The 24,472-nt window shown below is 49.5% G+C and overlaps 3 protein-coding genes across 6 annotated transcripts in view; 2 read left to right on the top strand and 1 right to left on the bottom strand.

Moving 5' to 3' along the window:
• The window catches only part of Abr (ABR activator of RhoGEF and GTPase), a 182,153-nt gene extending 177,705 nt beyond the window's left edge, over positions 1 to 4,448 (top strand). For all 4 annotated transcript variants that reach the window (XM_055619944.1, XM_055619945.1, XM_055619946.1 and 1 more), the window contains 2 exons: positions 1,348 to 1,495; positions 2,017 to 4,448. In XM_055619944.1, coding sequence (XP_055475919.1) covers positions 1,348 to 1,495; positions 2,017 to 2,106 — 238 coding nt within the window. In that variant the 3' untranslated portion in view covers positions 2,107 to 4,448. The remainder of the gene's footprint in view (positions 1 to 1,347; positions 1,496 to 2,016) is intronic.
• Positions 4,449 to 4,879: 431 nt separating this feature from the next.
• Timm22 (translocase of inner mitochondrial membrane 22) lies at positions 4,880 to 13,640 on the bottom strand. Its single transcript, XM_055619948.1, has 4 exons — positions 13,198 to 13,640; positions 10,848 to 11,044; positions 9,488 to 9,560; positions 4,880 to 6,898 (listed from the first exon to the last, which is right to left on the bottom strand). Exons 1-4 carry the CDS (start codon positions 13,430 to 13,432, stop codon positions 6,822 to 6,824), a joined length of 582 nt encoding a protein of 193 aa, XP_055475923.1. The 5' UTR covers positions 13,433 to 13,640; the 3' UTR covers positions 4,880 to 6,821.
• A 6,149-nt stretch (positions 13,641 to 19,789) lies between these two features.
• The window catches only part of Nxn (nucleoredoxin), a 135,918-nt gene continuing 131,235 nt past the window's right edge, over positions 19,790 to 24,472 (top strand). Inside the window, exon 1 of the mRNA XM_055620580.1 lies at positions 19,790 to 20,159. Coding sequence (XP_055476555.1) covers positions 19,794 to 20,159 — 366 coding nt within the window. The 5' untranslated portion in view covers positions 19,790 to 19,793. The remainder of the gene's footprint in view (positions 20,160 to 24,472) is intronic.

Below are 24,472 nucleotides of genomic sequence, written 5' to 3'. Positions count from 1 at the left end.
TGGACCAGCACCTCTGAGCGCATCCCACCATCCGGGTGCTGGCTGTGGTCCAGCCAGGTCAGGCTCTGGAGGGCCAGCGGGGACCTAGACACAGCTGGTGCCTTGTTTTTCCCATCAGGAGACAATATCCCTCCCTTTGGTTTGGCCAGGACCAAAGCCCCACCAGTTCCCAGCTAGTTTGGTGAACATTGTGGGAGGACACGCTGAGGAGGAATGGGAAGGGAAAATTCATTAGGTTTTCCATCCTGGGAACCAGGCCCACATCTGGGTTAACGTGGGGGGAGGGGGGAGGCGGAGGAGAGAACTGGGCCCACATGTGTGTGTGTGTGTGTGTGTGTGTGTGTGTGTGTGTGTGTGTAGGGGCTAGCCAGCTGCACAGCACAGCTGCCTGCTGGCACTGCAATGTTTGCCTGTTTCCAAAGCAGTCAGCAGGCACATTTGTGACTCCTGCCTAGAGGGTGGAAGCCATGTTGGAGAGCAAGATGAGAGGCCCTGTCCAGGGGTTTTTGCATATTGAAGGCCCAGAGACATGTCCTAGTGTGGGGTCGGGGGGTGGGTATCCAGAATTTTGGTTATACTGAGCCTCCCTCAGACGGCAACTCCCACTGTCACTGATCTTTTATGTAAGAGAAGCAGGGAAAGTCTGGAAAGAGCCAGGGCAGGCCCATGAGCAGGCCATTCAGAGGCAATGGTGACTTCAGCTCCCAGACCTGCCTCTGGTTATGGCTAGTCCTGCAGCAACACTGCCTGCTAAACTGTGGGCTCAGCCAGCAGCTGCCTGTGGGCAGCAGGTCCTACCTGCCCTGCCTGCCTCCCCAGAACTGTACTATTGTTGGATTCTGGATAAAACACAAAATAGTAAGCATAGCTCTTGGGGAGACTGCTCAAGGTTCAGATAGCAGCTCTAGCACGTACGAGCTGTGTGACTGTGGGTAAGTCACTTAACCTCTCTGTACTTGGTTTCCTCACCTCTACAAGGGTGATGATACTTGCCTCAAGATGGCTGACAGTGTGTACAGTTTTACAGGAAGAGTTCTTAAAACAGTAGTATTCTCCATCTTGATCTGAGTCAAGGGTGATGCCATTGATAGTTGTTGGTCCTTCCGACTTGGCAGTATTCCATCAGCTTGGCAATAGCCTAGGAGCTGGAGGTATGTTACAGCAAAATGCTGGGACACAGCCGGGACCTCAGACATACAGCCTGATGTCCTTCCCGCCTATAGGAAGGGAGGCTAGGTGACGGCCCTTGATGTCCCTGAGGGAGCTTCCACAAGTGCCTTTAGCTTCCCCTCGTCCCCAGGCCCCTGGGGCTGCTGAGGAGTGACTATTTTACTTCCTTTCTCTCAGGGTGGCTGAGAAGGAACCCATCAACAAGATGTCGCTCCACAACCTGGCCACTGTGTTTGGCCCCACGTTACTGAGACCCTCAGAAGTGGAAAGCAAAGCACATCTCACGTCAGCTGCAGACATTTGGTCCCATGATGTCATGGCCCAGGTACTGCCACCACCCAGTAGGCCTTTGGGCAGTTCAAAGGCCTCCACTGCCCTCCTGGGAGCCGAATCCGTGGAATATAGGGTGCCCAAGAACAGGCTACAGAGCATTCTCCCTTCTCGGGCAAGACAATGTGTGACTCTGGACAAGGGTTAAAGAGTGTCTGTCCTGGGTTCTAGCAGACAGAGGATGTGGGGCTGGAGACCTGACCTCATGTATGAAAGCTCTGGGGTGTCTTTCAGGGTCAAGAGTCTCACCTTTAACACCCAGGGTGTCAACCCAAGCCGACCTCAGGCCCATGCTGAAAGCTTTTGACTTAGAAGTGGCTCCCTGACCCCTACCCTTGGCCCTGCAGCGCCCACTAGTGCTGTGACTGAGCAGAGGAGCCTGGTCTGCCAATAAGGGAGAAGCCAGAGTGAGCCTGGGCAGTGAGCTGCAGCCCAGGGACCATTTCTTCTCTGCAAGCAGGGGAGGGGAGGGTCTGAAAAGGAGGGACCCAACCTCGTCTCCCCGTCTCCCCACAGGTCCAGGTCCTCCTCTACTACCTGCAGCACCCCCCCATCTCCTTCGCAGAACTGAAGCGGAACACACTGTACTTCTCCACAGACGTGTAGCCCGGGGTGGGCAGCTGTGGGGGTGGCCAGAGGCAGCCCTCCAGCCGGGGCCCGACAGACTTGAAAGACTGCAACAGAACTCCCCAGCCTAGCACTCCAGAGTCCAAGGGAAGCTATCTTCCGAGAACTGGGACATGTGCGTCTTTTGTGCCACCTTGTACAGAGCCAGCCGACCACCCCAGCCATCTCGCCACACCCCAGCTCCTACGCTCCATACCTCGGAGTGTGTCTGATGCTCCATGCTGTCCAGGAATTGTTTTATGTATATTTGTCATGCAGAAAAGGTAGTGGCTGAGCTGCTGTGGACACAGTCAGCCTGCTTTGTTCTTTCATTTCTCCCAACACTTTTTTTCTGCCTGAGTCCAGTCCAAGGACTTTTATTTTGCGCTGTGTAAGTGCTGCCAGCTTCTCCTCGCCTGGCCCCGCTCCCAGATTGCAGCCTCCCTGCAGTCCCTGCCCTCTCCATCTTCCCAGCCTGCTGCATGCATGTGCAGCAGGGGCGTCTGCTCCATCACTGGAAACCTGCAGAGGCCCTGGGCAGTGGTGGCCTGATGTGCCGCGGGCCGCCCTCGGCCTCCTGGCTTTCCACCTGTGGAAGCACACCTGCTTTCTTTGCTGTCTGTGCAAATGTTGACCAAGGAGACAGACATACGCTAATCTCAGCACAGAGCTGGAGAGCTGATTTCTGGAATGTTCTATTTGAGAATTACCATTTCTGGGATATGTCTGTTCTGTCTCCTGCCTACCAGTGCGGCATCTTCAACTGTTTTCTTCTATTGCTGAATTTTCTGTTCCTTTTCTCCTGGTGTTCTCTTTTCTTTGAGTGTAATGACCCACAAGTGCCCTGCCATCAAGAGAGGTCAGGAAGGCACCTGAAGGGTGTGGTGGGCACCCAGGCTGTGAAGGAACAAGATGGGTAAAGCAGACAGCAGCGGCAAGTCAAAGGAAGCCAGTCTGCATAGTACAGACCTGCTGAGGCTGCCCTAGGGGAGCACGGCCTCCCGGGCGCCAACTTCTGTGGCTGAATCAGGTGTCCAGATGAAAAGCGGCTCTGTCCTGGAACCTGGAACCTCACATACCTCGTGGTACTTTTGCCTTAGATTTTACACTCTCAACAGCCAAGCACTGCCACGGGGCAGCCACATGGTCATGTATGCTTCAGAGCCTAGAAACAGCAGACACAAACAGGCTGGAATGGTCCTGCCCTGGCACTGTCCTCAGTTGTAAATTCAGGCCTGTGGGTAATCCCAGGTGTATGAGATAGGCCGCCTCTCTTGTGGGTTCTGCTGTTGCTCCGGAGCATGGGGTCAGCAGCTGTTATTCCCAGGTCTGTCACCTATTGCTTGTTACTAAAAAGGAGTTTTACCCCAAAGCACCATTTCCAGTCTGAGCAGCAACTACCAGCTGTGGCAATTAGGGAAAGAAAGGTGCTCCTGTCATTGGGGCTTGAGCTATCACACAGCTTCCTGTGTCTTCTATGTGGTAGACACAGCTTGGGGAGACAAGCTGTCACTGTGTATGCTCAGGGCTAAGTCTAAAGAATGGTTTGCTGGCCCCTCAAGCTCTTGTTTGCTGGGTGAGAGGCAGGGCTTTTTTCAGGTCCTGTTCATACTGTTGCCTTTGACAGAACGGTACAGTTTGTGCATGCAGGAGGAAGGAATGCCAACTTCCCAGCTGCCTGTTAGTTCAACAAGGAGCCTTGCTGCCTCAAACAGGTGAAAAGAGAATGCCCTTGAGTGTAAAGATCATATCACCCAGCCACCATCTGGCACCCGGGTATTGCTGGAGTGTGGCATTCTTGCTTCCAAAGGATTGACATCAAAACCCAACCGGAGCTGCTTGCAGCTCAGAACAGTGCCTCCTGTCTCTTCAGAACAAGGGATATTGGCTTCTCCGCATCAGCTACTGCAGACCCCATCTTGCTTAGGCTGTACAAAAGCAGGAAAGCCGGAGGAGCTGAGAATTACTAAAAGTTCCTATTATTTATAAATTCCACCACAAGTGGAGGGAGTCAGGTGCCAGACCTGAACTGAGGTGCACCAAGGAAGTATCTGGTGGACCTCTTGAGATCAGGGCCATGCAGCCCAGGACCCCCTCGCTGCCAGCAGGGCACCAGGAGACAGGGTCCGGTAACCTAGGTATGCCTGTACTTGCTTGGGCAATGACTGAGGGCTGCCAGCTTTTGCTGACAGGTAGGATGGGACCCCTAATAAGTTGGTATGGATATATTTTTTGTCTCTGTTCTGTTTAAACTTATGTAGATTATTATAAATTGATGTAAACCACGTGAGAGGGAAATGTTAATAAAAAACTGCAAAGCCTCATCATTTGCACAAAACTCAGCCCCGTGGTGTGGATGTTTGTGTTCTCAGTAGTCCAGGGAAGACCACCAATCTAAATATTTAAATCCTTACAGCTGCATCCAGATGTGTTTCCAGGAACCTGTTTATCTGTCTATCCCTGAACCTCCTTTTGATTTTGGGGGGACTCTGGTAGTTGGAGAAAGCCCTCCCTCGCTCTGTAAACACTTCTAAGTCACTGCTGCTGTAGTTCCCTTTATGGGGTACTCATTGTGGGCCTGGTCATCAGTGGGCCTGGTAAAGACGGCAGAAGTAGCCCATTGGCCTTCCACCAACTTGTGTTTTCCTTGAAGCTGGCATGTCTTTTATGACAGTCTTTGGTTGATTTGCTTGTCAGAGACCTGATCCCCCACCAAGCACCCACCCTCCTTTGGGAGAGCTAGTAGGGTTTATGTGGGACTTCACCAACCAAAGCCATTGGACACTGTTTATTCTGAAGATGGGGAACAGATGTGTCTGCAAATTGCTGTTTGGTTTGTGAGCTCATACCGACCCCCAGCCATCTAAAACAGGAAGCTATTCATCTCCTCTTGATTGAATAGTCTGTGGACAAGGCTTGGTTTGTTCAACTGATGTCTACTGACAGCCCTGAGGCTTTTCTTTGCCAAGGTAGTTGTGATGGCAACATTTCTTGTATTGGGGCTCATGTGGAAGACCAGTAGGTCAGAGACCTCGGGCACCTGAGCACTTTGAGCTACAGATAGACCGTGTCCTTACATCAAAGTGTTCCTAGATGAAGAATTTACAGACAGTAGAGGAAACACTCCTGAATTATGTTTTCAGAGCTCTGGGGTGTGCTCTTGTGAAATAGGGCAAGCATACAGAAGTCACTGGAGGTTAGAGGTCACAAATTGAGTGCCTGCCTAGCACGCACGAAGCCTTGGATTCTTTCCTCAGCAAATGAACGGAGAGGATGCACGAAGAGCACGAGCCCTGGCACTAACTCACACTCATGCCAAAAAGGTGGTGCTGTCGACTCGGTACCATCACTGTCATACAAAGGACACCCAGGTGACTAATGTTGCACGTCAGTCTTTGAATTCTGCTGAAGGATGAAAAGAAATGAGGGAGAAATAAGGTGGGAGGGTTACTAAATAGCAGGAAAAGGACTAACTGCTAGCTGGAGGCAGCCAGTTACAGGCCTTTGCTGAGCCTCCTGCGCAGCTGACAGGAGGTACGAACTGAGTCCATTAATTCCACCTGCGCCCACAAGCTACAGTAAAGCAGTCTGGTGGCACAGCCCAAACATAAGGCTGGATTTCTGCCACAGTGTAATTGGGCTAAACTGCTGGGGGTGGGCATAAAAGCAAAGAGAAGCTTAATAGAGAGCAGGGAGGTGGTGAACAGGCCTTCAGCATCTGATCGAGGCTGGTAGCTACTGCATGACTCAGCTGGCAGGATGACCACAGCAAGACACTCATGGATGTTTAAACTGGGCCGGGGCATGAGGCCACTGGTTCAGCAAGCCAGCATGACCGTCAGCCAGCCCAACGGGGTTCTCTGAGGAGGCAGAGGCATGACTGGTGACAAAGGTACAGTTTCCACAAACCCTGAGACGAACATTCTCTGAGTTCTGTAGAGGTTCTCCAATCTTTCCATTGCACTGTCACTCTTTGGGACACCTGGCACCTTGTGTGGGAGAGGTGGCATCTGAAAAACTAGCTCCTTTCAACAGTACATACGGCCTTTAAAGAAAAAGGGTATTTTGCCTGCATGTATGTCTGTGCACCATGCTGGTGCCTGGTGTCCTCAGAGGGCAGAAGAGGGCCTTGGATCCCTGGAACTTGAGTTACAAATGGTTGTGAGCTACTGTGTCAGGGCTAGGAACGAAACCCACGACCTATGGAGGAGCAGCCTGTGCTATTTGCCATTGAGCCATCTCACCAGCCCCCATATACATATTTTTAACAAGTATGGCAAAGATACTAACTGAAATGACATCATTACCTGAAGGCAAAGGTTTACTCTGCTCCGCCCTGGTACTCAGGACGAATGCTTGGACACAGTCTCAAGGCAGAGGGGCTTCCTGGCTGCGGGCAAACATACTGCCACCTCCTGTTCACAGCTGGAGAGCCAGGTGAGCTTAATTCTTAACAGGGAACACACTGCCCCCCTCCCCCGGTCTATTACTGCAAGGAGACAATCGGCATACCATCTCCCTTGAGAACCTCAAGGGAGGTTGAAATTCAGAAGTGGAAAAGTATGTCTGCCCCAGCAGATGGAGGTAGAGAACAGCAAGGTGGGTCCACCACACACAACTGATCTCGCCCCTGAAGCAATGCCAAGTGTGTGGAAACTGCTCCAAGGAACAGCTCTACAGGTGGCTGGCACCTCCGTCCTTTCAGGCCGTTTCTTTCACCGCAGGTAATAATCGATAGCAGCAGAGAAAGCAGCAAAACCTCCACAACCTATGGCCCCAGCCTTTACACCAGCTGCAAAGCAAACACAAGCAGCATTAGCACTCCAACGGGTGCTCGACTGGGCTGTACTTACAGCAAGTTTGCACCACAGACGCAAAGAAACCAATTTAAGCACATTAAATCATTCATGCCTCATTAAGATTTCAGTGAGCAACATACCCATCCAAAGCAGGGTGCTTCATCTAACGATATATTTCCTTAGTTTTTCTCATTCCAAACAGTTACCAATTGCAGTCGTTTGGAACTAGTCCCTCCCAGTCAGGAAACTGGTTGAGGGAAGCAGCCGTTGGAATCAAATGAAAGCATATGGCCTTATACCCTGGTCTGTTTATGGAATAAATTCCTGGGAAGGTGATCAAAGCAATCTGGGGGGAGCTAGGCTAACAGCCCTCACGAAGCTATACTATGAAGACCAAAGGAGAAGCCGCTCTGCCAACCAGACACGGCTGCGAGGGGCCAGTGCAGCCTTAATGACAGCAAGTCACTGCCTCTCAGAAGATGAGAGGCTTCTGCACTGGGAAGTGACTGTGAGTGATGGAGCAAGGCCCAGGAATACATACTGCTTCTAGGAACGTTCAAGTGCTTGAAGCCAATGCCACACAGGGGGGGGGGGGGGGGGGGGGGTGTCTTTCCTAGCTGATAACCTAACATTTCTAGAATATGTGCATTTAGCCTTCTTCCATCCCTGTCCTCCATTCATTCATTCATTCATTCATTCATTCATTCATTCACTCATTCACTCATACATCTATTTATCCCCTATTGATTGGTTTTTCAAGGCACGGTTTTTCTCTCTAGTCCTGGCTGTCCTGGAACTCAATCTGTAGACTAGGCTGGCCCTGAATGCAGAGATCTTCCCACCTCTGCCTCCCAAGTGTTGGATTAAAGGGTGTGCACCACCACTGCCTTTTTTTTTTTTTTTTTTTTTACGTGTATGTGTGTGGACACGGGTGCCTGAGGAGGCCAGAAAAGGGTGTTAGTTCCTCTGGAGCTGCAGTTGCTCGAAGCTGTGAGGGGTTGGGGAAATGAGCTCTGCAAGTATAGAATATGCTCTTAACCACTGAGCTGAGCCACCTCTCCAACCAGCCACATTGTTCCCCCAACCCCCAGACAGGGTTCCTCCGGGTAGCCTTGGCTGTCCTGGACTCACTTTGTAGACCAGGCTGGCATCAAACTCACAGAGATCCACCTGCCTCTGCCTCCCTGAGCGCTGGCTGGGATTAAAGGTGTGCACCACCATGCCTGGCAAAGTAACTTTTTCTTTCCTTTTAAAGCAAAGAGCCCCTGGCGCGTACAGGGATAGAGCCCTCAAACTTGGCATTCTTAGCACCCTGCTCTAAGCATCTGGGCTGGCTGGCTAGCTTGCTGCACTGGCTTTTGAGACAAGCTCTCTGGGCTCCTCCTGAGCGCTGGGCTTACATGCACACGCCACCATGCCAGTGTGCACTTAGCTTTCAGGGAACAGAAACCTAAGAGCCCCACCTGCAGAAAGACACAGCTGTCAAAATTCACATACAGGGGGCTGAGAGACAGCTCGGGGATTAAGAGCTCCTCTGGAGGTCCTGAGTTCAATTCCCAGCACCCACATGGCAGCTCACATCTACAGTGACATCTGGTACCCCCTTCTGTTGTCCTCAGACCCTAGGCACACAGTGGTCCATAGACATAGATGCAGGCAAAACACACATAAAATAAAATAAATCCACATAGAAATTCAAAGGAGCTGGGTAGCTCAGGAATGGAATTCATGCTTAATGTTTACAAGGACTTGGGGGTTTCTAGAACTGTAACACAAAACCCTGGCAACTGTATAAAATTAAGAAAAAAAAAAAAAAAAAAACGTTCAGACCCTTGAGACGCCAGGAGACAAATCTCAGCCCAGCCTAACAATGTGGACAAATGGACTGCTTGGCCAGAGTAACCGAGCTAGGCTTCTGTACCACCCTACATGCCAACATGGCACTTACCACAAGAACATGTCTCACACATGGAAACTTTTTTCTAGGAACTCTCTGCTTCCATGGTTGCGTGTGCGTAATTTCCCCACCGCAGGGGTCTTTGAACAGTAGGAGACACTTCTAGTTGTCCATCTAAAGCTCCTATGAGCATCTGGCCAGACAGCCTACATCACACACAATTCCATCCCACACACCAGCAAAGGTTTATCTGGGGGGCGGGAGACGGCTCGGCAGGTAAAAGATCACCTGTTCCTCTTGCAGAAGACCAGGTTTGGGTCCTACCAGCCATCTGCCTTACAACTGTCTGTGGTTCCAGTCCAGGGGACCTGGTGCCCTCCTCTGGCACCAGGCACATGTGGGACACAGACATACATGCAGGCAAAACACCCATACAAGATAGTTTTTTAAAAGAAAGAAGATTTTTATGTGGTCCAAAATCTCTGGAGGCCAAGGATAAGAAAGGCGAGTATAGCTAGAGATACTAGCAAGTTTCCGGAATCGAGTCTGCACAGAAGCAGCCAGGATTTATTTGTCAGAGGGAAGAACGGATCAAGCATCCTTGGAACACTCATGTTGGGAAATGTCAACATCAGCACGTTGTCCCAGACCACAAGAGAAAACCACTGGAGAGCTGTTTACTAACCTCTGAAACCAATGGCTCCGCCAGTGATGCAGCCGCTGATGACACTGTTCTTCCAGTCCGACTTTCCCCGGTACTGTGGGTGGAGAGACGCTGTTTAGAGCCAGGGAAATGAGCCAGACAAGGCGACAGAGGAAGAAAACACAGGGCTTCCAGCTGCCGAGTTTAGTCCTACTCTAAGAAAAATCCTTATTTCAAAAGGGCAGTTCCCAAAATTTGTATGTACTTATACATGTTTCCTGCAGGTGGCGCCAGAGGGCTGAAGTCAAGGCTAACGTATAACAAGTTTGCCAGTATAATATTTTGTTTGGTTGGTTTTTTTTGAGACAGAATTTCTCTGTGTAGACCTGGCTGTCTTGGAACTTGCTCTGTAGACCAGGCTGGCCTCATACTCAGAGATCTGACTGCCTCTGCTTCCCAAATGCTGAGATTAAAGGCCTGTGCCACTATGCCTGGCGTCTTCAGTATAATTTTAAATCATTACAATTGACCTGGATTGGGGATGTGGTCCAGTGGTTGAGCCCTTGCCTATTATGCATAAAGCCCCAAGTTCAGTTCCCACCGCCAAACAAATAAATTAAAAAAAAAAAAATCACTATTGCCTACAGAAGATTTTTTTTTTAAAGACAAAAAAACATTATAAATTTGTTAAAAGTTCACATTAGGGGCTATTTTCTGAATGAACAATCTAGATCAAATTTTGACAATTTTAAATGTTTGTTTTGAGGCCAGGTCTTTCTTTGTAGCCCAGGCTGGCCCAGATCTCATGATTCTCTGCTTCAGTTCCTGAGTGCTGAAGTCACAAACAAGGTCCACCTCTAAGTCTTGACATTTCTGATCTAAAGTCCAGGCAGAACACTAAGCATTGCTCTTTTAAAAGCTGTACTATGGACTGGGTGTGGCACATGCCTTTAATCCCTACACTCAGGAAGCAGAGACAGGTAGGTCTCTGAGTTCTAGATCAACCTCATCTACATAAGTGAGTTCCAGAACAACCAGGGTTACACTGTAAGACCTTGTCTCAAAAAGCAGGGGGTGGGAGCTGGAGAGCTGGCTCAGTAGTTAAAAGCACTGGCTGGCCTCCAGAGGACCCTAGCTCACTTCTGAAGACCCACAGGCCAGCTAGCATGTGGGTCTTCTAATTGTCCATCTACAGCTCCTATGAGCATCTGGCCAAACAGCCTACATCACATACAATTCCTCCAGTTCCAGGAGACCAGAGGCCCTCCGCTGGCATCCTCAGGCACCAAGCGTGCACATGGTGTACATGCAGACAAAACACACAAATTTATTCTTTAAGAGATTTTTAAAAAGTGTGCAATGGCAACAGACAGGGATTCCTTAGAAAGCAAGAGGCACTTACAGATTCTACCAAACACTCGGTGCATGAAAACATGGCGCCCACAATGGCAAAATTTTTGGCGTAGGACAATCCTCTCTGTCCCATGTCTTTCAGGACTTCTCTTGCAGTTGGTGTCCTGTAAGGGTCCTTAGGGTCAAAGCCTGCGTTGGTATCAATGCCGGCAGTGAAGACCCCAAATGCACCTCCCAAGACAAATCCTAGAGGCAAACAGACAGAAGCATTCTTTGGCACATTCTCTGCGTCACTGTTTGTGAATGATACTTGGAGGTGGTCATGTCTCTTGTCGCTCAGTCTCTATCATGCTTCCTCCACAGTACACAATCGCCCCACCCCCACCCCTCCTCTAGCATTTCTTCCTTTCACTTTCCTGTATTTCCGCTTTTTAACCCTCTGCTCCTCTGTAGACCGGACAACCTCAAATTTAGCTTCCAACTGTGTGTATCCTTGACCATGAATATCCATAACAGTCACTCTATCATATATCATGTCTTGGAATACTCTTTATCTTTCACAATAACTTGCGAGGTAGATGTTATTTTCCTCTCTTTCTGGACTTTTTGTTTGAGACAGGCTGTCACTATGTAATCCTGCTGGCCTGGAACTTGCTATTGTAGAACAGGCTAGCTTGAACTCAAGAGATACAACTGCCTCTGCCTCCTGAAGGCTGGGGTTAAACGTGTGTTGACACTGCCAGGCGGTGGTGGCAGCAAAAGTTAGAGACCAGCCTGGTCTAGAGAGCGAGTTCCAGGATAGCTAAGGCTACACAGAGGTGCCCTGTCTCTGGGGGGGGTGGGGGAGGAGGTGTGATACTACCACCCCGCTGTCCTCTCTAAACCAAAGCTCTGAAAGCTGAAGTAATAAGTGTCTCCACGGTCACGTGGCTATTACATGTAAACTCCTATGTTACTGTCAACAAATGACTTGTCTGAGCCTTGGACATTTCTTTGTGTGTATGTGGGTGTAGGCCAGAGGTCAATCCTGGGGTGTCATTCCTCAGGAACCATGCATTTTCCTTCCTTCCTTTCTCCTCTTCTTCTTTTGTTGTTGTTGTTATTGTTGGCTTTTTATCTTATTTTTTTTCCAGAGGGTTTCTCTATATAACAGCCCTGGCTGTCCTGGAACTCACTATGTAGACCAAGCTGGCCCCTAACTCAGAGATTCCTCTACCTGCTCTGCCTCTCCAGTGCAGGAATTAAGAGGCTTGTGCCACCTCATCCAGCCATACCTGGCTTTTTTACATGGATGCTGGCTACTGAACTCAGATCTTCATCTTGTGTGGCAAGCACCTGCCAACTGAACTTCCTCCCCAGCCATTTCTGTATGGACAGCTTCTCATCACCTCACTATAAATGAAGTTCAATGAAGCCAGACAGCCCTGGCCCCAGAATTTTCCTGCTTTCCAATCACTCCAAGCTCCAAAACTATCTCTTCTTTCTCCGACATTTTTTTACGATTTGTTTTTTTGGTTGGATTTTTGAGACAGTGTCTCTATCCTGTAGCCCTGGCCATCCTGAAATTCATGAACAGATGAGGCTGGCCTAGACCTCTGAGATCTGACCGCCTCTTCTTCACACTTTTTGAGATTTGAACTCCTGCTATTTGGATTTTTAAAAATGTTTTTCATTCCCAATATAATTTAATCTCATTTATAAATATAGTCAAACTTTTTATCTGCACATTGTAAGTATGTTTTATGTTTTCAAATCCCCAATGACTAATTTGTGTGTGCGTTTTAATGCCTTACCCCAGCTCCACACCAACTGCATAATCACACTGGCCTTCATTGTTTGAGACAAGCAGTCTCAAGCATGGTTTGAGACAAGCAGTCTGTAACCTTGGCTGTCCTGGAACGTGTATGCATGTGCGTGTGCGCGTGCGTGCGTGTACACTTATCGACCAGGCTGGCCTTGATCTCAGAGATCATCCCAACTCTGCCTCCCTAGTGCTGAGATTAAAGGCGTGTGCCAACACCATAACAGTTTCCAAACTCCTAGCTTCTCCCTTGAGGACCTTTACATGTGCAATTTCCTGTGTCTGCAGCATTCTTCTGCCAGGGTCTATCAGGGCTCTTGTCACTTTCAACCATATTCGTACTGCCTGGCACATGTCAGCTGCTTAGTAACAATTTATTGAATGAATGAACGAAAGCAGCTATTTAGCAATCCTCGGGCCCTGACTGTGAATGTTAACCCCAGGATAAAGAGGCATCTCCGGGTTCATTGAGTCAATCCGGATGCAATCAAGGTCGAGACCCACAGGTTCCTCCCCTCCCAGGCAAGTGGTCTTAGCAAGGAACCCTGAGGCCCTCCAAACTGTCAGCCACCCAAAGGTCCCACGAGCCTCGCCTCACCTCCCACGCAGGCCAGCACAGCCTTGAAGGCACAACTTTCCATCGCCCTCTCGATCATCTTCTGCTCCTCGCTCTTGGCGGGACTCGGGATCCCGCCGAGGCTGCCGGGCTCCAGGAGCCGCGGCTGCCGCTTGTCACCCACCAGGTACTGCAGAAGAAGGCTGTACTGCAGCGGAGCTTCGGGACCCGCCGCCTGTGGAGCTGGACTCCCAGCCTTGGGGGCGGCCGCCGCCATGGCCGCAGGGTCCCTAGGACCTTTCGCGTCCTACTTCCCACAGCCGATTCCGCACGCTTCTCTAGGAGTGCAGCCAGCGTAACCCAGCGGCAGATTCGCCACACGGAGGAAGCTGCAGAAACAAAAGTCGGCCTGTGCATCAGTGTCGAGGAAGCTATCATGTTTCCCCCAGAGCTTCCGGTAAACAGTGAGTCAAACTTTCAAGGCATTGCCGAAAGCACTGACAAACAAGATTCAGGGTCTCCAGAACAGCCCCTCAACTAGGGGCTCCGGTGCGATGCGTGCCGGGATTTGTAGTTTTAACTCAAACGTCTAACTACATTTCCCAGAAAGCAGTGCGCGCTCGCTGGCTGGGCTGCTTCGCCGGACGCTATTCTGGAGAGCTGCTGAAGAAGGGCCGCGCTCCTACGAGGCTGCAGTTTGTTAAGTGTGCAGCAGGGGGCGTGTGTGTCCGCTTTGTTGCCGGGCCAAGCAGCTGCGATCCTGCTACCTCAGTCAGCTAGGACTACATAGGCTGTTTGGTAGCCAGAGATCAAATAGTAGTGCGTGCTCTGTAAGTGAATGTTGAAACCTGGCATAAATGTGTCCGAAAGATATTTTATTATATAGTTATTAGGCCTTTGAGGAGAAAAAAGGGGCCAACAAAGGAGCTGAGCAGTGGCGGAGCATACCTTCAATCCCAGGGCTCAAGAAGGAGACAGGCCTGGAGTTTGAGGCCAGCCTGGTCTACAGAGCAAGTTCCAGGACAGCCAGGGCTACACAGAGAAACCCTGTCTTGGGGAAGAAAAGTCGGGGACTGTGGTCATGACAGAGTTGTGATTTTGGTCCACGTGAGGCAAAAGCTCAACCACTGCTCCACCTGCAGCCCCAGGCTGGCAATCTGTTTCACTGTCTTAGCTAAGAGGAACACTGGCGGAAAGAGGGGTAGAGGTGAGTGCTTGGTGTAAAATCCTATGTATTCTTCTTGCTTCTTCCTCCACCAGGCCCCCAAGGAAGCTAAGTTTAAGTTGCCAGTGGTTTCTTAGCTGCTGAATCTTTTACTAAATTTCTCAGCGGCATGTGACACAATGACCCCTTCTCTCCTTTGATGTTTTGTCAGTACTGTTAAAACATTACATTGTGTGGGTGTTCGTGCGTGCGTGCGTGCGTGCGTGCGCGTGCATGCACAGGCACCCACAGAGGCAAAAAAGAGTATCAGATCCCTGAAGCTGCAGTGACAGGTGCTTGTGAGCCGGTAGCAGTAGCCACCTGAAGCAGGTGCTGGGAACAGAATATAGCGTCTGGAAGAACGGCACATCCTCACTGCTTAGCACCTCTCCGACCTCTTCAGGTCTGACCGAGCTTCCTCTCCTACTTCTGTGGCGTCCTGCCAGTTGCTCTTGGGCTCCTTTGTGAATGACTCTGACTGACACTTCCCTGCTGTTCCTCCTGGCCCCGTCCTCTATTGATCATAAACACAGGAAATCATTTCTAAAGCAATTAGCCTGTTTAGTCACTTCTAACCATTCTTCCCAGTTCATGCTAAGCTCATAAGGTCAAAGTTGGATCTGAGAGAAGTCAAGGCAGGCTGCCAGGAGAGCAGGCTTTGGGAAACAGAGCGGTCTAAAGAGCTAATCCAGGAGTAATAGAGTCCTTGCCTATGATGCCTGGGCCATGGGTTCAATCCCCAGCATGGAGAAAAATAATAAAATGCCAATCCAACAATCCATTTAGAGAGCAATGATAAAACCCCAAAGGAAGAATCAGCGAGAATCAAGTCGCCGGGAGCCCCGGGATGGAGAAAATCCCAATGGACCCGGCTCACAAGGGAGAAAGACTTTGATGAAACCATCCTTAGCCAAGATTGGGAGAGAGCAATTAGACCCTGACGTGCTAGCTCCCATCGCCATCCAAAAGTGGAATAGGTTTCATCAGATGGAAAACTTGAGTCTCCTCCGAGTATACTCTAAACTGGAGAAATTATTTCCTGTGTTTGTTTTCCTGGGGATGTCTAGGGACTTTATCTGACCATGACATTGCTGTGAGATCCAGCACCTGTCAGGTTCTGCCCCTCTCCCCACATTGTCCATTCTGGCCACAGGGTAGAGGGTTAGGACCTCCGTAAATCAGAGTGAACTGTGGACAGTTAGAGATAAGCTGAGTTTACAGGGAAGATGGTGACACTGAGTTGATGACTTCTCCGTCAGATGACTCAAGATGGTGGCTCAGACGTCATGTGCTGAATTAAAAGAAAGCCTGATTTTGTCTTCCCTGGTGTCCATGAGACCCTGGCTGATCTGTAGTTCTCTTGGGTGCTGTCTGCTGTTGAAGGTGAGAAGGAAAAGAGATAGATTAAATCAGGATGAAATGAGAAAATCCAAGCTGGATGGGTAGCGGCTCACGCCTTTCATCCTGGCACTCAGGAGGCAGAGGCAGGCCATCTTTGAGTTCGAGGACAGCCTGGTCTACAGAGTGAGTTCCAGGACAACACTCAGGGCTACACAGAGAAACCATGCTTCAACCAAGAGAGGGGTCGGGAGGAGAGAGAGAGAGACAGAGAGACAGGGGCAGACAGACAGAGAGACTGACAAAGACAGAGAGAGAGAAAAAACAAAAAAAACAAGAAATTCTCTGTAGGCAAGTCTGTCGTGCAGTTTCCTAATTAGTGATGGATGAAGGAGGGCCTTGCCCGCTGTAGGTGGTGATGTCCCTGGGCTGGTGGTCCTGGGCTCTATAAGAAAGCAGTCTGAGTACTGAGTAAACCATGAAGAGCAAGCCAGGAAACAGCACTCCTCCATGGCCTCTGCACCAGCTCCTGCCTCCAGGTCCTGCCGTGTTTGACCTTCTGTCTTAGCTTCCTTTGATTTTGGACTGTCATGTGTGGAGGTGGAATAAGCCCCTTCCTTTCCAGGTTGTTTTTGGTCGCGATGTTTTATCACAGCAGTGGAAGCTCTTACAGATGGCCAGCGCCTTTACCCGCTGATCTGTCTTGCCAGCCCTGATTTATGGATTTATCTTTGCAGCGCTGGGCGATCGAACTTAGGCTAGCATGAGATGCAAGAACCCTACCACTGAGCTACCCCGACCTTAAAGATTTCTGAATCTTTTTTTTTTTTTAAGACAAGGTTTCTCTGTGTAACCTTTGCTCTCCTGGAACTCACTCTGTAAAACAGGCTGGCTTCAAACTTATAGAGATCCACCTGCCTCTGCCTCCCAAGTGCTGAGATTAAAGGAGTGTTCCATGGCCGACTGGCAATATTTATGACTCTTAAAGGTGGCATATATTTGTTCTCTCTGTGTTTTGAATGATATCCTATGCCTCCAACTAATTTTTCAAAAGAAATTCATACAGATCTTTTACCAAATCAGGCATGTTGTGTTTTGTTTTGTTTTGTTTTTTAGTTTTTGGTTTTTGGTTCTTTCGAGACAGAGTTTCTCTGCATAGCCTTGGCTGTCCTGGACTTGCTTTGTAGAGCAGGCTGGTTTCGAACTCACAGCCATCCACCTGCCTTTGCTTCCTTGAGTGCTGAGATTATAGGTGTGCGCTACTGCGCCAGTCATGCTGTGGCTCTCTTTAACACAAAATTTAAGATTTGTATAACACAATTAGTTAAAACCTGGATGGGAAAGCTTCTTCAAATGGCTCTCTTCTACCTTGTACAGAAGACAGTGGTGTTTCCACAGGCCAAAGGACACTGACTAATTCTTTACAGGAAGCCAGACGAGTCTTGTTGGGCTTCCTGTAACAAACCCCCACTGCAATTGTGAGTTTGGGATCATTTCCATTGAAAATCCCTTCCTTCCACAGCCTCAGAAAGCCAGCTGCAGGCTCTGGCTTCTCACCAGGCACGCTGCACCAGCATTTCTCCAAACTGTATTTATATTTCACGTGCAGTATGTTCGAACTCTCACTCTCCACGTGCCAAATGCTGTCTTGGCCACACTCCAGTGGAAACTGCTTTCCTGTAAAATAATGAGAGGAAAATGCTGAGCAAATCACCTCTCCACATTACGCTTGCACCCAGCTTACCAACTTTAATCACTCAATAATGACTTCCCTGTTTTCCCCACTTCCGACCTTCCTGGAGCCCCTCTTCACCCTTTTCCACTCTGTTCTTTGGCTCACATAAGATGCAAAGGCTGATAGTTCTTTTACATTTCATTTCTTGAGACTGGGTCTCACTCTGTAGTACTGGCTGGCCTGGAACTTGCTACATACATCATGCTGGCCTCAAACTCACAGAGATCTGCCTGCCTCTGCCTCCTGAGTGCTGAGACTAAAGGTGTGCCCAACCATTCCTGCCTTTCTTCCACATGTGTTTAGAAGTTGTCTGGTGAGTCTAAGTATAGATGGCTATCTGTCTGACAGGCTTTCAAACAGGTGGAAGAAAGCACATACCCACTCAGGGACATTGTAAATGTGACTCAGGTGGGAAAATAAAGCATGTTAACTCACTCACGAGGTTTATTTTGAAACAGAACCTCCCTCTGTAGCACATGCTGGCCTGGAATTTAGGATCTGGGTTTCAACCTCCCAAGGGTTGAAGGGTTGGGACTGATTACAGGAATGCACCATCACATCCATGCATTTAAAGCTTTAAAAACAGGATTCTAGAGGAGAGATGGCTCAGCATGGTTAAGAGCACGAGAGAATTCATGTTTGGGTCTCTATACTCACATGGGGTAGCTCACAATGCCCTGTAATACTAGACACACACGTATGAATATGACTTGTTTTTTTTTTACTTAGTGTTTTGAGGCAGGGTGTTGGCATGGTTATTGTAGACCAAGTTGGCCTCAAACTTGGCCAACCTATTGTAGACTAAGTTGGCCTCCTGAGTGCTGAGATTAAAGGCGTGAGCCACCATTTCTGGTACCAGTGAGTAAAGATTGCCAGGCCACGTTGCCTTTGTCTTAATGACTTTCACTGGTCTGTGTGATGACATTTTACGGAGCTAAAAACATAAACAATTCTTCCTTCTACCTTAAACACATTGAGAATCTCAGGGCATTTGAAGCTTAACGTTATGTTCTGAAGTTTAAATGTTCTCATGTCACACACTTTCTGGTGGTGGTGGTGCTGGGTGTGTCATGTAGTGAGGAAGCCGGTGTAATTAAACTATCCTGCCTTCAGCTCGTTAATCTTTTGCACCTTATGTGCTGGTGGAAGTTTTTTCTCTTCCACTCTTCCATTAGATGGCGGCAGAGGCGAAAGAAATAACGCCCAAAGCCTTGGGGTGGGGGGGGATGGCCAGTGGTTGGGTTTCCTTTTTAAAATGTCAGTTCTTGGTAGTTGAGCTGATACACATCAATGGTTCTCTTTTTGTCTGTACGTATGATTGTGTGTGTGTGTGAGAGAGAGGGGGGGGTGGGTAAACAGTTTGTCTTGAGTGTGCCTAGGAGTAATGAGGTCAGGAGACTTGCCATAGAGCACTGTTTAATGAAGGTTCTTCCTAAGCATTGGAAAGCATTTTTCAAGATGGGGTTAAAAAAAAAAACAAAACAAAAACCCTTAGACTTTCACAACTACCAACAGACAGACCTGAGATAAGCTATGGCGCCGATTAGGAGAGCAAGGAGAGCAGCCAGCTCTGATTTGGAAACGCTGCGCCATCTGTTGTATACATTTACGGAAATGGAAGAGAGCCATTTCCCATCGGGGAACGGTTCCAGCGACCCGTGGACTGAAATCCCACCCTGCGACTTACAATCAGCCCACAAAGTATTTATGAATCCTCTCTTGTGCCTGGCGTAAGAAACAGAGAGGTGGCGCCCAGCAGTCTACTTAGAGTAGCAGGCACAAAACTCACAGGGCTGCTGAGCAAGAGCTGGCCTGACACAGTGACACTGGACGGCGAAGACGTTACAGCCTACAAGTTTTCTCTGAGGTCACTGGGGTTCAAAATAGCTTAAAGGTCGGTATAGGGAAGGGAGTAGGAGAGTCTGAAAAAGAGGAGCGTGTCCAGAACTCCAGTGCGCAGCGGATTTAGAAGTGGAAGATGAGAGGAATCAGGGAAAGGGGTGCGGCTTCGCACGGTTTGCAGCCTCGGAAAGCGCCACTTCCCGGGGCCGTTCTCCGGCCTCAGGTCCGGGCCTTCTGGTCCTGGGGTAGAACTCGGGTCGGGTGTCTTACTTTGGCCACGAACCGGAGGCCCGCGCCAAGGCGCCAGCTGCCGCGGACCTGCCCGCGCAGCGCGGCCAGCCACGGAGGGGGCGTGGCCACGGAGGGGCGTGGCCGGGCGGCCCGGTGGGCGGGGCTCCCCTCCCGGCCTCCGCCGCCGCCGCCGCCGCTGCCGCCTCCGCCCGCCGCGCGGACCAGCGAGCCGGGTAGCTGCCGCGAGCCCACCCGCCCGCCCGCGTGCCGGGGCTGCGGCGGGCCAGGATGTCGGTCTTCCTGGAGGAGCTGCTGGGCGACAAGCTGGTGACGGGCTGTGGCGAGGAGGTGGACGTGCACTCGCTGGGCGCCCGCGGCATCGCGCTGCTGGGGCTCTACTTCGGGTGCAGCCTGAGCGCCCCCTGCGCGCAGCTCAGCGCCAGCCTGGCCGCCTTCTACGGCCGCCTGCGAGGGGACGCGGCGGCCGGGCCGGGGGCCGGGGCCGGCGCCGGGGCGGGGGCGGCCGCGGACCCAGAGCCCCGGCACCGCCTGGAGATCGTCTTCGTGTCCTCGGACCAGGACCAGCGGCAGTGGCAGGACTTCGTGCGGGACATGCCCTGGCTGGCGCTGCCCTACAAGGAGAAGCACCGGAAGGTGAGTAGCGCGGGCCCGGCGGCGCCCCCGGCCTGCAGGCGCGGTCCACGCTCCGGGAGCCAGCTGCTCGCCGCCCCCGCCCGCTGTCCCTAGGCCCGTCCTCTCTGTCTCGGCGGGCTCCCTCCTCTGCCCCATCCAGGACCCCGCCGGGTTGAGGCGCTCGCGGCAACTCCTGGGTGCCAGTGCCCGGCTGCGCCCACGCTGGGAAGTTTGACACCCCTCGGGTCCTCGCGTTGGGAACCGCGTAGGGGTGGCCGTGCTCTGTGCTCCCCGCTCCACGACCCCTATCGCCCTCCTTTAGCCGCCTGACTCCCCGCAGATACCTGTAGTGGGGGAGGGCACGAGCCCCCTTCCCATAATGCCCACACCAGGAAGTTTCCTTTCTTTCCCAGAGAAATCTTGCCTCCTGGGGCCCCCTCTTCTGTGGCCGGGACGCGGAGGCGGCTCCTGACGGCGGGCTTCAGGAGAGAGGGGCGCTCACCCCTCTCCCCCTTCTTCCCTTGCCCCCGCCCCGCCCCCTGGGCTGAGTTAGTGGCCACCGGGGAGCTTTTCATTGTCTGGCTGTCCAGCGGTCTTCCCAGGCCCAGAACAGCCTCGTCCTTGTAGTTTCGTGGTGGGCCGTTTGCTGTCTTGGCAGACTTCGAATTAGATGCACAAGTGACTCCATCGGTGCAGATGAATGACAAGACAGCAAACGGCCAGTTTGCGGGTGAGGTTAGTTTGGGTTTCTGAGTCTATCTGTTGGGTGAAGACGTCGTTTTCAATAAAGCAAGTTCAAGACGTGGTTAACAGGAAAAAGTTTTGGCGTGCCCTTGCTTAATTCGCATGGCTCATGCAATGTGTGAACCCGGCCTGTTCGTTTTCCAGGGAGCATCTCAGTTTATGGGGCACACAGGAGAAAGGCTAGTCCAGGGGCATTTAGGTTCCTCCAGGGAGGGAGGTAGCACACGCCACGTGTTCCTTTAATCTGTACAGAATCATGTTGAGACGAATGATTTAGACCTAGAGCAAAAAGGCTTATCATTTGACTCCAAAATGTCTTGAGTAAATCATTCATCCCAAAGCAGTGGAAGGCACAGATGAGAGATTTAAAGTTTGAAGCAGTTAAGAAATACAGTTAGTAAATTTAATATTGAGAAAACGTTGGCCCACTAACCACACAGAAGCAAGACTTTACATCTTAACTATTTTTTTCAAGCTATTACGCCCCTGTCTTTCTTATATGCCTTCCAGGGTATGAATATGCATGGCTAGAACTTTTTTTGGTTAAAATATATGGGAATACTTTGTTTTCTTTTTGATGGTGGTTTTGATGATCCTTTTAGAAAGAAATAATGTTCAGAAAGTCATTTATTGAAAAAACATTTTCATCGTCATGGCATTTTTCTGTTGTAGACTAAAGTCTGTTTAAAATAATATCCTTATTGCGCAATACAAATTATTTCTAGATCTTGAAAATACAACGAATGGCAGAATGTTCCAGACTTATGGCCTATTGTAGTTTTTACAGAAGGGGGAATTAAATTGCTGGGTAATAAAAATATGGAGCAAACTGAGATGTTTTGGAGATGTCTAACCCTTTTTCCCCAAAAAATAGGAGTATATTTGATATGACAGAGGCTTTCCCTCATGGATAACACCTTTTGTGAAAGAAAGTGTTCTATAGTAGCCCTAGCCTGGTCCAGCTGGTCCTTCTCAGATGAACCTTTGGGTGACACAGGCCAGTAGACTCTTACTTGGAAATACAGTTCAGAATGCTGGATGTGCCTAAATCGCAGGCTAGCATCTTAAAACATGTATTTTGATTTTATTTACTCATTTCTGTATTTATTCATTCACTTTCTGTATTCACTCCCTATAGTTCTTCTGAATCTTTTTTTTCTTTTTAAAATAATTTATTTCATTTTATCTTATGTGCATTAGTGTGAAAGTGTCAGACCCCTTGGAACTGAAGTTACAGACAGCTGTGAGCTGCCACGTGGGTGCTGGGAATTGAACCCTGGTCCTTTAGGAAGGACAGACAGTGCTCTTACCCACTGAGCCATCTGTCCAGCCTGCATTCTGTTTCTTTAGAGACAGGTTTTAGAAGCCCTCCTGTGCTGGGGACTCAGTGTCTGACCCAGACATGGTACAAAGGCCCCAGATGGGCTCACTGTAGAAAGCATTCTTGGAAATGGAAGAGGGAATGTCCTCACTGTGGAAGGGGCTGCTTCCCACCTTGAAACCAAAGAGGTGTAAAACAGTTCCCTTCGATGACCAAGTTTTTGTCTTCTGCAGCTTGAAACTGGGATACACGGAAATCGGTGAGCTCACAGTATCAATTTCACCCCAGGAAAAGTGAAAAGAGGGGGTGCCCCAGTCCAGGCACTTGTGGGTCAATTTTTGTTGATGGATCTGTCTCCTTAGCTATGAAAATAGCTTTAAGGAAGGGCATTTTGTTTTATACTGGGGGAAAACTGAAGTTCCAGATTACTTTTTTTTTTTTTTTAAGTTCTCATTAACATTTGGTCTTGAAAACCATTTGTGTGTTTCTTCCCATTGGGATAACAAAGGATATGGTTCTAATTAGTTACTGGCTGGCATTTCTCTACAGAAAATTGAAAAATGATGGCGGGGAAAGAGAATGCTGTGTGGTATTTCTCTTTTTCTTCTTTTATTAATTTCTCCTTTATATAGTAAGAAAGTCTAGGGACGGCCGTATATGTTCAGCTTGCCTTTTGCCTCGCTCCCTCACCTCAATCGGAGCTGTGAGAAAACTCCAGGTAAAAGGCGCCGGTATCTCTGCCCCCACCCCGCCCGCTTTACTTCTTTATGGAAAGTTGTCTTTCCTGTTTCCGTTTGTTCTAGTGGTAGGTCTAAAGTAATTGAAGCTTTTCTTTTTCCTCCCAGAACACACACAGTATTATATAGCTGTATAGAAATCGTAATTAGATGATAATCAAACTTTGAGTGCGTCTCTGGGAGAGGCCCTGTCAGGAAGCCTGTAATCCTGATGTTAAGGCGGTTGGGCTTGTTTTAATAAGTAGGCTGGTGGGCATTTTTCAGATTTCTGGAGAGAGAGAACGTGATGAACAGTTGGAAATTGGTGATGATTTAGACTTTTGGATCTGAGCTGTCTCTTTAGATGAATCAAAGTTAATTGTTGGAAGTAGAGGGTCTGGCTCCAGGACCTACTTAACCCTGTCAGGACGGAGCAGCAGTGCGTGCGGCTTTAAAGACACAGGCCCCGGCTTTGCCTAGACTGGCTGTCTAGTGAAAAGCGTTTGCTCATGGGTGCTCTGACATGAGCGGGTGGGTGCAGGCCGCAGACCACTCTCTGCACAGTGTGCTAGGCTGAGACTTGGTCTGTGATTTTCTGAGTGACAGAGAGGGCTGGAGGCAGTCAGGATGGGAAAGCTTTAGAGGTGGGTGGGGACTCCGCCCAGCTCCTTCTTTGCTTGTTTTGGACAGGTAAGTGCAGTCGCTGTGCAGCCGTCCTGTGAGGGCTGCCTGCTCTGGCTGCTCTGGAGGGCTCTTTTGATGTAGACTGAATTAGAGCCGTGGCCTGGACCTCTCTTGAATCACTTGGGCACTTTGGAGGTGACAAGATCTGCTTGTCCTGTACCAGCCCAGTCTTCAAGCTCCTCTCCCTGTGCCTCAGCTGGTGAGAGAACTGACATGTGCTTCTGGCTTTGCGTCTTCCTCGCTTTCAAGACAGTGAAAGATGCCAAAAAAGATACGGCTTTGAACGTTGAAGCCTTTTGCCTAGTTCCTAAAGAGCCTCAACCAGCCAGGACAGGCTCTCATTGGGGACTGTATATCCATTTGAATCAGTCTAATAAAAGACAACAGTCTGATTAAAGCAATCAGAACTGTATTCCTGGAGAGGCTTTCCTGTCTTTCATTATTTATAATGTGTGTGTTAATCTTATCTTCTCTGTGTAATGAAATAGTCTTGTGGCTAAAAATCGAAGTTCTTTGGTCTTTTTTTTTTTTTTTTCTTTGCCTGAGTTCAGGTCCTGGGCCTATCATTAGCTGTGTGTCATTGTGAAGTACACTCTGTAAAATGGGGATAATAGCATCTGCCTTGTAGGATTGTGTATGGTCTCTGTGATATACATGTGCCTGATGTAATGGAACATGCTCAATAAACACTGCTATCATTTATTAATAAATTGTTACAACTTTGAGTAACCCATTATAATGTCTGATCTTTGGAATATGTCACATCACAGAATTGCAAACCTGTTGTGAGATCTTTCTTTTTCTTCCCTTCCTTATTTTTTTTATCTATCTATCTATCTATCTATCTATCTATCTATCTATCTATCTAT

This window comes from Psammomys obesus, unplaced genomic scaffold (assembly GCF_907164565.1).
Source record: "Psammomys obesus unplaced genomic scaffold, mPsaObe1.curated_primary_1811, whole genome shotgun sequence".
Classification (NCBI taxonomy): Eukaryota; Metazoa; Chordata; class Mammalia; order Rodentia; family Muridae; genus Psammomys; species Psammomys obesus.
The sequence above is the reverse complement of the archived record's forward strand: the minus strand, read 5'-3'. Positions and strand labels throughout refer to the sequence as shown.